This window comes from Myodes glareolus, chromosome 6 (assembly GCF_982192425.1).
Source record: "Myodes glareolus chromosome 6, mMyoGla1.1, whole genome shotgun sequence".
In the NCBI taxonomy this organism is placed as follows: Eukaryota; Metazoa; Chordata; class Mammalia; order Rodentia; family Cricetidae; genus Myodes; species Myodes glareolus.
This window is the reverse complement of record NC_142031.1, coordinates 71,495,423-71,512,174: the sequence shown is the minus strand read 5'-3', so window position 1 is coordinate 71,512,174 and position 16,752 is coordinate 71,495,423. Positions and strand designations below refer to the sequence as shown.

The 16,752-nt window shown below is 37.3% G+C and overlaps 1 protein-coding gene across 5 annotated transcripts in view; it reads right to left on the bottom strand.

Moving 5' to 3' along the window:
• Ccser1 (coiled-coil serine rich protein 1) overlaps positions 1-16,752 on the bottom strand; it is a 1,117,462-nt gene that overhangs the window by 741,285 nt on the left and 359,425 nt on the right. For all 5 annotated transcript variants that reach the window (XM_087907262.1, XM_087907263.1, XM_087907264.1 and 2 more), the window contains exon 6: positions 1,358-1,565. In XM_087907262.1, the coding sequence (XP_087763388.1) occupies positions 1,358-1,565 (208 nt within the window). The remainder of the gene's footprint in view (positions 1-1,357; positions 1,566-16,752) is intronic.

Here is a 16,752-nt window from a genome sequence, read left to right as displayed (position 1 = left end):
AGACTCTGCCTCAAAAATAATGGCTAAATGCTGGGAGGCCCTGTGCGTTAGAAGTTGAGTTCTACCATGTCCTGGCAAATCTCTCTGAGCTCAGCAACATTGATGACGCGTGCAGGACAATCGTCTATATTCTGCCAATTATATTTTAAATAAACAATGATTGGCTAGAAGCCAGGCAGGAAGTATAAGCGGGAAAACCAGATAGGAAGTAGAAGTGGGGCAATGAGAACAGGAGTATTCTGGGAAGAAAAAAAGCTCCTTGGCAGTCCTACCCAGATCACAGAAGAAGCAGGATGTGACCTGCCCCACTGAAAAAGGTACTGAGCCATGTGGCTAACATAGATAAGGATAATGGGTTAATATATAAGAGCTAATACAAAGCCTGAGCTAATGGGCCATTCAGTTTATAACTTATGGAGACCTCCATGTGATTTTCTTTGGGACTTGCCGGCTGTGGGAACTGGGCAGGACAGAAACCCCAACAAGCAGCCCTTCCTGTTACAGATGATCACCTCAATCTCCCCTTTCCCTTCCCTGCCTTGGAAGATGCCCTCTATCTGCCCTTATTTGGAGACTTTGTCTAGGTCCAGAAGCCTGGCTAATCTCTAGTATGATCCTTGACACAGTTCCTTGCAGAAGTTTTCCCCCTGCTGCCCATACAGTAATTGGTAATTAGACTTTGTTCTAGGAACAGAAGCATAAGACCATGCTTCCATATATGATAACTGAGGCTTTACTAGGAGCCTTATGATAGAGCAATATAATGTTTTCCAGGTTCTGAGGTACAGATAACCCCATATGACTGAGTAATATAATTGAGAAAGATGTAGAGACAGTGTTTTAGGATACTTTCATCACATAAAACCAGTAGGTGTGAAAACAATCGCAAAAGGTTGCCAGAGGGCCAACGAATTCACTAGGTATTTCATTAACACCTGCAGACTGAGATATGCTGACCAGAACAAAATTGCTTTCACAAACCTGCCTTTATAATTCCATATAGATAATTCACCAACAAAATCAAAGTGAAAAAAACTCAGTAGATTTCTCAGCCTCTTGACAGTGACATAAACAGATTATTGCATAGCTGATGCCCATTTCTCCTTGCTGCACAGGTTAGGGAAGGCTTGGCCCTAACTTCTTTTCTTTCACAGAATCTGGGGAATTTCTGAAGACCCATTTGTATACCAGAAGCTGAAGTTATTCATTTGGCATATGAGGAAAGCTAAGGCTCAGGAGAACACCTGACCCATGCCTCAATGTGCCACAAGATATTAACGACTGAGCAGAATGCAAGCAGGTGTACAGACCTGCTGCAGGCCAGCAGAGACAGCCGCTAATGGCAGAGCAGCCCTACCTCTTGAAGTACTCTCTTCATCTTCAGTAGCAATGTCTTCACTGCTGTGCACTCCTGCAGCATGAGTCTGAATGGCAGGGAATCTACTCCTCCATTTTCCTCCACACCGAGCAGGGGACAATCTGCAGAGGGACTGGTGGGCATTCGGCTGACATGGGAACATCGGGCTTCTTGATCAAGGTCTTTTGTTATTTTCAGGGAAAGGCTCCTACCGAGAAAGAAGACAAAAAATTACACTGTGGTGTGCTTTTTCCTCCAGTGTCAATCAATAATAACACGACACTAAGTACTTCCTGTGAACCTTGTCATTTTCTCAAATTAGCCCTTGAAGTGCTCAGAATTCAGCAAAAATTATGAATTGCATATTTAGTGGTAAAATTCAATGACAATTACAGTTTTAGACTATGATATTTCCTCAATCAGTATTTCATTTATACATGGTACTTATTTAAACAATTTGTAAATGTTGACACAATAAAAAACCACTCGAAGACAAATTTTATATCTAAAGTTTCTGATGATATGCTTATGTTATCTTGAATGAAAATATTCAGAGACAAAATTATAAGAAATTAGTTTAATAGCTATTGGTTTAAATTGTTAAATCAACCAATAATAACTATAGTTAGAAAGGCAGCAAACATAGACTTTTACATTAAAATAGTGGCGTAAGAGGAAAATGTGTAATTCCTTGGTAGCATTAGCATGAAAAAGAAGAAAACTGCGTCATACCTGAAGAACTATCAGCTAGCACAAGGCCCATTTTTACAGGAAGGCAATTTCTTTGTACCCACCCCCCTCAGATACAGCCCATTTTCCTAAAACCAGAAGCAGGTTTCAAAAGGTCCCTTTTCCTTATTCTCTCAGAGAGATAGATGAGGACTTCTGAAGAAAATTCTTGATACCCCAGTCCTGGAATACAATAGGGAATTTTAATAATGCAAGTTAACTAGGCTTTGCCTTCATTTATTTCAATCTCATAACTTGCTGTCTTAAAATCTAGTTATTTTCCTTGTCTTGTTAATTCTCTATAATTTACCTTTAATTGATAAAATATGCAATAATTTCAATGCTGTCCTTTAAGTCATTCCTCATTCCTATGAGTGCTACCTGTGCGTGAAGCTGAAGCTGTTAATAAGTTGCCCACACTCCTGTGCTTAACTTGGCTTCCGTCTAGTTTACAGGACCCTACTTGTAGAACCTGGAAGGGTAGAGGGAGGATTCAAACAGAGCCTGTATAAAAATCTGTGTTTTCTAAATTGGGAAGAGATATTTTAACAGGTGTGGATGACAGTCTAGTAAGAAAATATATACTGACTACAAGATATAAGAACTTTGAAATTATCAGCTATGTTTACATGCAAGTGCACCATGTTGTTATCTGGAGAAATCACACACTTTGCTCTAATTCTAAAACTACTTACTGCTACCAAAGCTTTCTCAGACATACAATGAAGATACAACTATATCTACTCCTTACTTGTTCAAATATGAATAAATTGACACACATGAAAAATCAACATGGTAGTGGACAGTACCAAACACGCTATTCATGCTAATATATAGTTCAGTTACAGGTACAAGATTATAATAGCAATAACTCTCTTCTCACTTCAGATGATATTTGTAGTTTATATTTAGGAAAAAAGTAAACAATTGCTATACAAAATCATATAATTCAGAACTTTAATTATTTTTCTCTAAGTTACCTTAGTTTTGTAAAATTGAAAAAACATTATATGTGCAGTTCAGAACAGATAGATAGACAAACAGACACACAGATATATAGATATAGACGTAGATAGATGTGTGTGCGTGTGTGTGTGTGTGTGTGTGTGTGTGTGTGTGTGTGTGTCTGTGAGTGAGTGAGTGAGTGAGTGAGTGAGTGAGTGAGTGAGTGAGTGAGTGAGAAAACTGAAAATCTCTGCAACTCTCAAATATCTAAGATGGGACAGATACAGAAATACACACAGAAGATAAAATTAGCCATGGGTTTCATACTTCAGGAGTTGTAAGAGTGACTGCTGGCATATTTTCTCAGTTGTGAAAATTCACAAACCCAGGCAAGTGATAGTAACTGAACTTGTCACAGTTGAATGCTGACATTGACTCAGGGAGATCTCCTCAGCTTTACACATCTTACTAATTTATTCCAAATAATAATTACAAATGAGAGTGACCTGTGATATTTTATTTGTATAAGAAAAATCTGACCTATTATGAGAGCACAGTGAATACAAATTGGATGGAGTTTGTTAGCAACAGACTGCTGAGTTGTTCTGGTCCTCAGGAGCACCTCTCACACTGCCAGTCATTAGGCTTATAATTATGATCATTCCTTTTCTGACTAGAGCACATGAATTATATTTAATAACAGTCAATAGAATAATTAGTATTGTAGATATTAATGTTTTTTAAATATAAACATTATTGCACCAAAAGCACCTAAGTGTCTAGTGAAATTCAACGGAAAATGTTCTGATAATGGGAAAAGCACAAAACATTTGCACATGAAGTCCAAGTTCACTCTAGATGGCAAGTGTGGAAGCCCCAGTGCTCTTGTGCTCATAAGTGGGCAATGCTCACAGGACAAGGAAGCTCCTGCACTTGGGGTTGACAACCCGCTGTTAGCCACCTTCTGATTACTGGGTTCAGTTGTTCATTAAATACAAAAACCATCACAAACAAAAGCAAAGAATATACTGTCTACTATCCACCACTCACCCAGCTTACCTCCAGCAACATTTGTAGGTTTGCATGATAGTAGCCAACATTCCCTGATGCCCAGGATGGCTGATGGAGTCCTTATAATTTAAATTTTAGTTATATTTATGTAAGTCTGAATTGGGACTTAAATACCTTTCTCTATTTATAACTAAAATAAATGAGTTCCTATAAAAATAACAGCTGAAATAATAAATGTTGTAGTAACAGTATTCTCAAAGGCCAGAGGATATGAACTGGTACTGAAAATATTTAACTTTAATCTACTGTAGTAAACTGACTTCATACGTTTGGCACAGGCACTCTTTGTGAGATAAGAATTTATTTTTATCAATGTTTCTAGTATAAATCTGTTTTCAGTATGACACACAAGTTTAATGGAAAATGTATTTCTTGACAGAAAATAAGGAACTATTAAAGGATTTTTCCTTGCCATGGAGAAAAAATATGAGTATTTTCACAATTTTCCCCTCATTTTTTTTTTTGGAAATGGAATACCATTTTGATAGTGACAAACATTCTTTCCACATACAAGAACTTTTTCGAATCATTTGAAAAACCTTCAATACCAAAGCCAACATAAGCCATGAAATGCAAGGTGTGTCACCCAGCAGACACCGACTACCTTGCTGTCACGTGAGCTATATGGTATTCTTCACTACAGAGAATGTCTACAGCCAACATGCACCCCAGTGACATCCGCACTTGGATCTGAGGAATTGTCACAGTGACTTAACACATCTCCCAGGAACAGATAGACCACAGTCACCTAACCTCTAACCACCCAAAAAAATTAGCAAACACAACAAACCAGACTTCCATCCATATATTTAGAGTTATAGAGAATCAAATTAAAAAGAAAACACTGAATTTGGGAAGTCTATTGCCAATTTCATGAAATCTTAGATTATTTGTGTTGCGTTTGGGCTGAGCTGGAGTATGACTAAGACACATACAGCATCATAAATACATACTAATGAACTGATATCCTAGAGGGTATCATAAACCGCCATTTTGAGGAATTGTTTACAAAAATGTAATGATTATTTCATTCGTCAATCACCTGTTTCCTTTCAATGTATAGTGTCTATTTTGTTTTGGGAAAATTCTACTTTAAATAGTTTCATAATTGAATATTTGAACATTTAGACATGTTTAATGACAGAGTCAAGATCTCTGTGTGTGTCTGTATGTCTCTGTTTCCCTCTTTCTCTGTGTAAGTTTTAAGAATTTAATACCATTAGATTAAAAAAATGTACAAATAACTAACTGTTTTACTGTAACCTATGATACAGACAGAAGCAGAGTTGATTGAACAAGTCTTGGGATAACTTACAATCTGTCATAGTGCGGAAACTCTCTCCACATCTCTCTCACATCACAACCTGACTCTTGGCCCATCACACTGTCCTCACTCAGGCCCTGGGAAGTGTCACACTCTACCCCGCCTCAGAGCCATCACCTATGTGTTGTCTACACTCACAACGTTCCTTTCCCACCTTCGGTTTCCTGTCAAGATACTTGTTTAGGGGAACCTTTGTACTCAGCAAGTACTGCACTCTCCAAAAGTACACAGATTTCCCTTTCTGATAGTAAACTCTTTTTCACAGTATTATCAAATGTGCAGTTACAATACATTTGCAGAGCTCTCTCTGAACACACACAGAACCGTACTCTTCTTGTTCTACATGCAAGCGAGTGCTGTACAAAGTGCCACCGTAAGCCACCTTGTAAAATACCGCCAGGGAAAAGGGAAAAGGCAGATGGATTTCCCTTGCCTAAAGAAAGATCAAAGCAGCAGTGTCTGTGCAAGCTGTCATTTGCAGCGGTTTCCTTTCCAGTCTTAAGAAAAGATGCACATGGTGAGGACACTAAGCGGCTCTCAAAATTTTGAAAGTACTTGCTGTGCCTTAATAAAATATTGTTCATCCTGGCTGTCTATCATTGGAATCTTTACCACAACCTATTATCTCATGGTGACATAACTCAGGTTCTCTACCTTTGATATGACATATGTCTTGAGATCAAAATTAAAGAACATTATTACCTTATCAAGAGTTGGAATCAAGAAGCATAGAAATGTTTATAATAAGAAGAAGGGGAAAATAATGGGCCAAGTAAGCAGTTAAAGAAATCATTCCACATATGTAAATCTGTTCTCAAATACAAATGTTGTTTTCACTGTGATTTATCATCTTATTGTAGGTATTCTATGCATCTAGTTTTCTGTTATTGGGTTAACAATACAATCAAGTATCTTTCCCAGAAAACTAAAACACACAACACCACACGCCCCTCATGTACATGGAAATAAATTTAATACTCATGTGATTTTCTCTGATACTATAAAAGAGATTCTTCAAAAAAAATCTCACATTGTTCTGTCCTCTATCTAATAGATATGGATCAGTTTTGTAAAACTGCACATTTTTTAGTCTCATGCCCAAGTTTTCTGTGAAATACATCAATTAAACAATGTAAATTATCTGGTGCATTGTCACATTTTTATGTTCATTTTCTAAACTGTACATTTCTCTTCTGTGATAATGGGACAGTTTCCTATACTGTTATCTATCACAGAAAATGATTAGAAAATGTAGGAGCATAGAGAGGTGGCTCAGTCAAGAGCATGACCTAGTTTGCTTCCAATTGCAACGATAAATACTATTTACAACTACTTGAGAAAGGAAAGGGTTTATGATGCTTACAGATCCTAGGTTACAATCCATCATAGAGGGAAGTCAGGATAGAAATTCAGGATAGGAGCCCGAAACAGGAACTGAAGCAGAGAGCATGGGGGTGTGCTTCTTATTGCCTTGCTCTTCACAATTGCTCAGCTAACTTATACAACCCAGAGCCACCTACTAAATGATATCACTGCCTACAGTGCCTAGAACTTTCTACATCAATCATGAATTAAGAAATGCCCTGTAGAGAAGGTCAATGTGATGGAGGCAATTATTCAATTGATATGCCCTCCTTCCAGATAGGTTGAGATTTATGCAAAGTAGTCAAAAACTATGACAAGGACATATTTTCTTGTAGAAGATACATACTGATGCTCAGCATCATGCGTAGTTGCTTACAACTTCCTGTAGACTATCTCCAGGGATACTGACTCCTTATTCTAGATTTTTCACACCTACACTTACACATGTACATTCTCTCTCTCTCTCTCTCTCTCCTCTCCTCTCTTGCTCTCCCTTTATCTCTCTCTCTCACACACACATACACACACAGACATACACACACACACTTTTAAAAACTGTAAACAATATAAGAAAAGTAAACCAGAGATGATTAGTTTGAACTCTAAAAAATATTTCTCTAAAAATGTTAAAAATCACAAAGAAGACCATCAAAAGGTATATTAAGGAACCTGGAAATTGACCACAGATACCTTTGCGAACAAGTAATTCATGAGGCATTTGACCTATATATTTTAACTAATTTAAACTATTTACAGGAAAAGTAAGGTGGAGAACTCACTATTCATTTTGTTTTTTGTTTTTTTTTTTTAAAAAAAAAGTTCACAAATTCTGGCTCTACTACTGCTGAGTTACTATAAACTTCCACTCTCCAGTAAGAATTTTATTTTTTTCAGATGAGAACGAACATTTACAACTGTATACCACAAAATACTTATTGTCACTGCTACATGCTTTGTGCTCTCTTTTCTCACTATAAAAATAAACAGATAATAATATCCCCATAGCAGTGTAACTGGAGGGCCCTCAGTTAATCATTCAGTACACCTCCAGAGACAAGGATGTCACGTTCAAATAGGATAAGATTACATATAAATGGCCAGGACATATGGAAGGGAATGATCAGAATCTCCGGTAAGAATTTGCTGACTTTTAGCACTGTGCTTGTCTATGAATGAATATAAAGTCAATAATGAACTCAGGCCCTCCTACAAGTCATGGTGGCCCAGACAAATATGACAGCTGTTAGGCTTGGAGGGCAGTGTTTTAAACCCCTGGCCCACTCATTGGTCTCTTCTGAGTGAGAAGGCATGGTGACTATTGTTGTGACTTCCCTGCCACAACATACCCTACATGGGAACAGTGAGTCACATAAATCTATTATTCTTTAAGATGCTTTTGCCAGAGTATTTTTAATCACATCAACTGAAAAGAAACTAAACACTGAAGAAAGGAAGCATGCAGTCTAGTAGAATAGATAAGATAGATATTTTCACAGTCTCTGGCCATGAAAATGCCATCCTTTCAAGTTAATGTACTGTTGGGCACAGCACCCATCCCACCCATTCCTCTATCCCCATACTCTGTCTCCACATGTTCATATTCTTTGGGTTGCTTGTTCTTCTCATGAGTCTAATAACAATCTCTCTCTCTCTCTCTCTCTCTCTCTCTCTCTCTCTCTCTCTCTCTCCCTCCACTCCGTGGTACTGTACTTGCTACATTGTCATCTAACTCTTTTAGGTGATTGTGGAAACTTTAAGCATGCTTTGCAATTCTAAAAGACTAGTTTCCAGAAGTATTCTAATAACTATCTGTGGCATGGGTGAAAGCACAGCAATTTCATATACATAAAACAAATGTGCTAAAAATTGTACAGTATTAGCAGTAGACTTATAGATTACAATTTCTCATGAGAAATTTGCTTGGAGAGTTACAAAAGGCAATCATATTCAAAACAAATCTATTCATTCAGAACCTTAGCGATATGTAGCAATGTAGGCTAATAACTCTGACAGACAATGATGATGATGGCAGAAAGAATGATAAAGGGTGGAATATGAAGGGGCGGGCAGCAAGCAGCTTTATAAGTAGACATTATGGGGCTTGCTGATGTGTTTAAGGAAAGTTACTAGTGTGGTATGCTTGCTTTCTGTGAGATAAAGTTAAAGTGAGGAGACAACTATTTGATGTAAGCTTTCTGTTAAGTTTAAGAAACACTGCCATTTAGTTACATATCTTTCCAAACAAGAAACGTTGGGGAAGATTATTTTTAAGGTGTGCTGCTTTTGTTTATACTGCAATTGTTTAACTCTGTGAAGCTGTGTTACTGCGCCTGTCTAGAACACCTGACGGTCTGATCAAGAGCTGAATGGCCAATAACGAGGCAGAACAGAGGAATAGGTGGGACTGGCAGGCAGAGAGTATAATATGAGGAGAAATCTGGGAGATGGAATCTTAGGATCTTGGAATGAGAACGAAAGGGGAGGGCTTCAGGGGCCAGCCACCCAGCTACACAGCCAAGACACGAAGTAAGAAGGAAAGGAAAGGTACAGAAATAGAGAAAGATAAAAGCCCGGAGGCCAAAGATAGATGGGATAATTTAAGTGAAGAAAATGGATAACACTAAGTCTTTATGTGTGATTTATTTAGGAGCTGGGTAGTATGCCCCCACAAAATTCCAAAAGGCCAAAGAGTAAAAGAGCAAAAGTGTCACACTACAAGTAAATCTAATTATACCTCTTGCAATAAATCATTTTACCTACAAATGAAACAATGTCATGTCCTGAGTGAAATATAATGTATGCTTGCAGTTACATTAACAAAATAAAAAGAAGCTAAAAAATAAGTCAATGAATAGCGCTCCTTTAATTACCAATCCTAATTACATCCCCAACCTTGATTCTTTAAAAGCTATTTTATTTCTCAATTGCATTATTACTTATATCCAGGACACCAAACCTACATTTAGCCAACCTAAAATATATTATAGCCTGCAATACAGGGACTGCAATTCAGGTTACTGATAAATACTTTAAAGAGCACCTGTATTGTGTAGTAAATGAAAGGGCTAGTCCGACAAGTCCCATCAAGACTGGATAGTTGTCACATTTTTATGAAAGCTCTAAAAAGACAGTTATATATCTTAGGACTAGAAGCATGATCTGTAAAAACGTCAAAAAGAGTTACAATATTTTAATTATCAAATTTGTTTAAAAATATTTAAGTTCTTAGAAAATCATATTAGTATAATAGTAACTGAATAATCACAGTAAAAAATTATAACAGTTTAACCAAGAATTTCTTAACCATATGAGAACAGTCACTCATGACAATAATATGTATTGATTTCTTTAAAAACTAAAGCTGGGAGATTTTATAAAAATTAATTTCCTGAGAAAATGTGTTGATAGATTATAGTATGAAATTACTTCAAACATATTGTGATTGCAATGGTGATGTCAAAATCCCCATAAACCTTAGAGGGGAAATCACTGTTGTCAAGGAAGACCTTTAAAGATGCCTGACTAAAAAAAAAAAATGCATCCATTGTTGGTGGGAATGCAAACTTGTGCAGACACTGTGGAAATCAGTCTGGCGGTTTCTCAGGAAACTGGGAGTCAACCTCCCTCTCCCTCAAGACCCAGCAATTCCACTCTTGGGAATATACCCAAGAGATGCCCTATCATACCACAAAAGCATTTGTTCAATTACGTTCATAGTAGCACTATTTGTAATAGCCAGAACCTGGAAACAACCTAGGTACCCCTCAATAGAAAAATGGTTTAAAACGGTGTGGAACATATATACATTAGAGTTTTACTCAGCGGTAAAAAACAATGACATCTTGAATTTTGCATGCAAATGGATGGACATAGAAAACGCTTTACTGAGTGAGGTAACCCAGACCCAAAAAGAGGAATATGGTATGCATTCACTCATAAGTGGATTCTAGCCATAATTAAAGGTCTTTGAACCTATTATTTGTGATCCTAGAGAAGCTAAATAAGAAGGTGAACCTGAAGAAAATCATGTAGTTATCCTCCTGGAGATTGGAAGTAGACAAGAGTGCCAGGCAACCTCGGGTACATGGGGGGGGGGGTTATGGAAGGGGAGAGTGTTAAGAGAGAAGGGAGTAGGGGAAGAATGGGGAAAGCTCGGGGGATTGGGATGGGGGAGGGAGGAAGGATGGATATGGGATCAGGGAAGTATATATCTCAACTAAGGGAGTCATTTTAGGGTTTACAAGAGACTTGATTATAAAGGGGATCCCAGGTCCAAGGAGAGATCCCCATATTGTTCTCTGGACAGAGGAGAGGGTGCCTGAACCGGCCTTGTCCCATAACCATACTGATGAATATTTTGTGTATCACCATAGAACCTTCATCTGGAGATGGATGGAGTTTGAGACAGAGACCCACATTGAAACACTGGACTTAACTCCCTAGGTTCCAACGAGAAGCAGAAGGAAAGAGAACGTGAGCAAAGAAGGCAAGATCAGAGGGAACCTTCACCCGTTGATGGATGGAGATTGAGACAGAGACCCACACTGGAGCACTGGACTGAGCCCCCAAGGTCTAAATGAGGAGCAGAAGGAGGGAGAACATGAACAATAAAGGCAGGACCGTGAGGAGTGCGTTCACCCACTGATACAAGGGGACTGATCTAATGAGAGTTCACCAAGGCCAGTCGGACTGGGACTAAACGAGCACGTGATCCAACCAGATTCTCTGAATGTGGCTGGATTCTCTGAATGTGGCTGGCACGGGGTCTTTTTGAAAAGCCATTGACAATGACACTGGGACTTGTTTCCTCTGCATATACTGGATTTTTGGGATCCAGTCTGTTTGGATGCTCACCTTCCTGGACCTGGAGGGAGGGGAGAGGAACTTGAACTTCCCACAGGGCAGGAAACCCTGACTGCTCTTAGGGATGGAGAGGGAGTAGGGGGAGTGGGAGGATGTTGGGAGGAGGGGCAGAAATGGAAACTTTTATAAATTAATAAACTTTAATAAATTAAAAAAATGCAATGACTTTGTAAATAAGAGAAACTTAACCATTAATGGAAAAGAAACAAAATTGATGATTCCCTCTTTCTTTCTGAACTGGACCCACCAGTGAACATTGCTAAACATAACAGGTCTGATATATCAAAGCATATCTTGGTTAATAGATAAATGTCACAAAATGTCCATAGTATAAACACTTGCTGCAACACATAAAATCCTAGATTTTTGTAAGAGAATCTGAGGTTCGACCTTGAAACCGGACATGCATATTATCATATCTGAACTGATTAAACTACAGTTCACAGTAGTAGAATTACTCTTTTTTACTGATCAGAACAGCAAGACAAAAATGATATTCCATGTGGCTATTATCTCCAGGTCAGATAAGTCAGGAAGCACACAATTGTTTGTGTTGCTGTTGACAAGTCCTTTCTAACTCTGGAGACACAGTCACATAGATCCCTGAGCTCTGTCTTCTTCTTTGAATGTTATCTCTGGTTCTTTCTCTCTGTGCTTTAGTGTTCTTGACATTTAGACAAGATAACAGTGGCTGTGGGTGGCATGGCTTCTCTTTCAAAGAGGAGCTGAGACACAGATTGGTATCCATGTTGTTTTTGCAAGAGGTCTGCGAATAAAAAGACAATATACAGACTCTTAACATAACCAAAGAGGAGCTAGAAAAAGGTCCCTCTGGTTCACTCTTTACCTCAAAATAGCTCACTTATAAAGGAAAACAGAAAAATAAACTTCAAAAATCAAACAAGCCCATTCAGAGTAAACAAGACTACAATGGAAAAGTTTGCATGTCACATCTACTGTTTTATATTTGAAGAGGAAAAAAAATATCCAAAGCTTTAAACATAGAAAGTCTGCTCCCAGAGAGTGCATCACCTCCTCTCCACCCTCATCGGTGATGGCAATTTGGTAAATGCCTCAGTGTTTCAGTGGTAATACCGAAAGTCAGACCCCTCGGGGATAGAAGGATACAGGCAAAGTTCACTCCAGAGCGATTATAACACCTGAAAGAAATTAGCATTATTAATTTGCAGGCAACACCTTTGTTCTTTTTTTTCTTTTACAAGCATCTTGGTTAAATGGTTCACACAAAAGTGCGTCTCTGGAATTTCTTCCAAAGGTCTCTATATCCTGCTTTGGGGAGCTCCTAAAGTGAAGGCTCACGCACTGTGTGACACTGTCCCATTACTTTGCTCCTCAGATGGTTTCTGTCACATCCCTCTCCAAAATCTTCAGCTTTGCTTTAGAGTATTTTTGCGGTATACAAAATAAGAATTCACTCGTTAGATGCTTTATAAAAGTTTCAATTTTAATTCATAGGCTAATCCCTTCTTCCAGCTGCTCCACCCCTACATTCCAATGCTATGTCCAAGCTCTTACCCCTCTCAACTCTCCAGGTAATTGATTCAACTTATGAGCTCTTAGTGTACAAGGAACTGTACAGCATTGCTGTTTTAGAAAATTACTTCTTATCTATAAAAATGCAACATAAAACATAGAGCTGCTTAGAGCATGGTATCTGCCCAAAGCAGGCATTTGGAGTTACTTGATGAATCCAATGCTATCCAGTAAAGTGCTACATGTTCTGTCCAAAAGTTGTACGGAATTTAGAAGGAAAAACATGTTAGCTATTCTGCAAGTGACCTGTTTTTGCCAGGGGAAAAGTTGCCGGAGAAGTCAGCATTAGAACATTATATGAGCTGTGTTTTAATATCCTGGTTTAAAATGGAGTAACATGCACCATAAATCTTGTAAGTCGTACATTATAGTGCTCAAATTTCTTTTCAGAGGTAGTGCTAGTAAATTGACTTTAACTCATTTTCTCCCTTTGTTCATTAGAAGTGCAGAAATTGATGGTTGGTTTCCGTGATTATCTTGTCTTTTAGGTGATAGACTATTTTCTGTTCAGAGTATATTGTCCTCCTAAATTATCAACAGAAACTTTAGGACATGCTTTCCAACATTTTAAAAGTAATTATCTTTTCAGTATGCTAAACTTTTCCTATATGTGGGCCTTCCTAAACGTTCTATAATCTGAATTTTTACCTTGAGTTTGAACAAGTACTTCACGTAGATATGAACAATTTTCATTTCAATGTTTTTATAAGATATATACATTTTAAACACAGTAATTTTAAATTATACTGACCTAGGAAAGGGAATGCATGTTATTAGACATTTTACAGCAGTGTTTTAAAAAGCAATAAAAGAAAAGGAGGAACAGAAAGGGAGGGAAATGTACAGGGAAAGAGACTAAAGCATTTGAAAGAATTTGAGCAGTTTGTATATACAGAGAAATTTCTATAATAAGTATACTGATTAAACTTGTGGGACCAAGTTTATCTTCTATTTAAGATGGTGCCTTAGGTAAACTTTCTATAGCTGTGATAAAAGACTATGACCAAAAGCAACTTGGGTTTATTTCTTTTTTCAGCTCCCAGAACTCACTTATTAACTGGGTGAAGTTAAGTCAGAAGCTTGAGGCAGAAACTTAAGGAGACCATGGAGAGATTCTGCTCACTGGCTTGATCTACATGGCTTGCTCATTCTGCTTCCTTATACCACCCATTACCACTTGCCTAAGGATGGCACTACCCACAGTGGCTGGGGAACTTTGACATCAATCATTAACCAAGAAAATGGCCTCAAGTTGTCTACAGGCCAACAATATGGAGGCATTTTTTTCAATGAAAATTATCCTTTCCTGGTTAATTTATAGGGGTATCTTTTCATGCTATATTTTTTACTTACAGTGTGTATCAAAGAAATGGACTTAATGCTTTAATATATACAGTACCCATTGACTATATGTATAATATATACTAAACAGTATGCATAAATTGTTAGAAAATGTGATCCTTTTCAGGGGTATTATAAAAATATGAGAATTGTTTAATCATGAACATACATAAATGAAGCATGTCAGTCATATAAGACATAATGTATATTTCAGAAATTGTTTTCTTTGGGTTTGTACACACTGGGAAACTCAGGCATTATTCAATTATTCATTAATGTCTTTTCTGAGATTTGTGGTGTTCTTTCTGTAAAGCAATTGAGATTTGAATAAATCCTTCTGATCTCAAGAAACAATAAAGCAACAAGGAGACAAAACACTGTGTCTTTGACCTCTGGGTCAAGTTCTAAAGTTTCTGAATTTACCCACATTTCACAAAAAGGTTAGAATTCAGTTGCAAAAATAGCTCAGTTTCTAAAGAAAAGCAAGTATGCATGTTGTCCTAACTTTTTACTACTGTGATGGGACATCATAATCAAAGCAATTTCTTTATATGTGTTGCTTTTATTGGTCAATGAATAAAGCTGTTTAGGCCAAAGGTTTAGCAGAGTACAGCCAGGTTTATATATCTGAACAGAGATATATAAAGATAGCAGGCAGAGTCATAGAGACACATGGAGCTCCCGGAAAAGACAGATGCTAGCACCTTCACCAGTAAATCACAGCTTCTTAGTGATACAAAGATTGATAGAAATGGGTTAATTTAAGATATAAGAGTTACCGAGAAATATGCTTAAGCAATTGGCCAGTGGTGTAATTAATACAGTTTCTGTGTGATTATTTGGGTCTGGGTGGCTGGAAAATAGAGAGAAACCTCTGCCTAACCTTCCAGTCACAGTGGGTTAGAGCCCAAGATGGAAGAAAAAAGGCATGGCTGCAAGAACAGCTAAGAACTTACCTGTTGATCCCCAAGTAGAAGACAGAGATGGTACACTGGTTATGGCATGAGTTCTTCCCCTAGTACATACCACCTCCAGTAAGACCACATCTCCTAATCCTCTTGAACAGTTCCATCAATTGGTGACTAAGTATTCAAAGGCATAAGTCCATGGGGAACTTTCTTATTCAAACTAACACATAATATTCCTTTTCCTACAATTGTGTCATCACAGACTGCCTTTTATGTTTGATTATTGATGTTTTGAGATTCAGTGTCTCCTTCTGTCATTACTACAATGACATCAGAGTTAGTCTAACATCTGTAATATTCCATAAGTTCTATTTGTTCAATAAAGTATGTGGTAATATGTCTGGGTATTATAAGCAGATATGCTTCTATCAAAAATATCACATTTATACTATTAACACAAGACTTTTATTATATGGTTTATAAAAATCATTGGCTTGACATTTTTGTATTTAAATAATTGTAGAAGCATATCATTCAAGTGGTATATTTAATAATAAATACTCTATGTTCTAGCACCTGAAGGAGATTGAGAGCCCCATAATCATGATAATTAAAAACTAATAAAATTATGTGACATATTCCTTGTGTGATTAATCAAGCCATATATATTGATAGACAATTTAAAAATTAAGTTGTTTATCTCAAATAGAAAATTTGCACCCTAGCACCACATCCTCTTATCTATCAAAGGAAGAGTACGATAGACATGTATATTTTACTAACAGTGCTGGGATTAGTTTTATTCTGTCAGACAGAAACAGTATTATCTGAATACATTTGACATACATCTCTTTTAGTTAATATGTTATAATATTATGAAACTGACTTATAAAACAAATAAATAAGCACATCAATATCAATTTACTTAAGAGAAAAACTTAAGAACTCAACTCTTCCGCAGGCTGAAGAAAAAAGAATGACTTCATTTGTCCTCATTTCTATTCTTACAGCTTCCATTATCTAGTAAGGGATGTAGTTAGAGCACGTATTTAAGTATGGGCATGTGGCTGAATAAAGAAAACCACCCACACCTCTATTATAGCCATGCACAGCAAATGCACAGAGATGTAGCTAATCTGGACAGTTACAGAAACATGGGATTCTATCTTCAAAGCAGTTGTACTTGATGCAAGTATTGGATTTTAATATAATGCTATCAGGACAAATGGGGTGAAGTGAGAAGAGAAACCCATAAAGACAGAGCCAAATGAATAAAATCATGGTGTGAAGATACT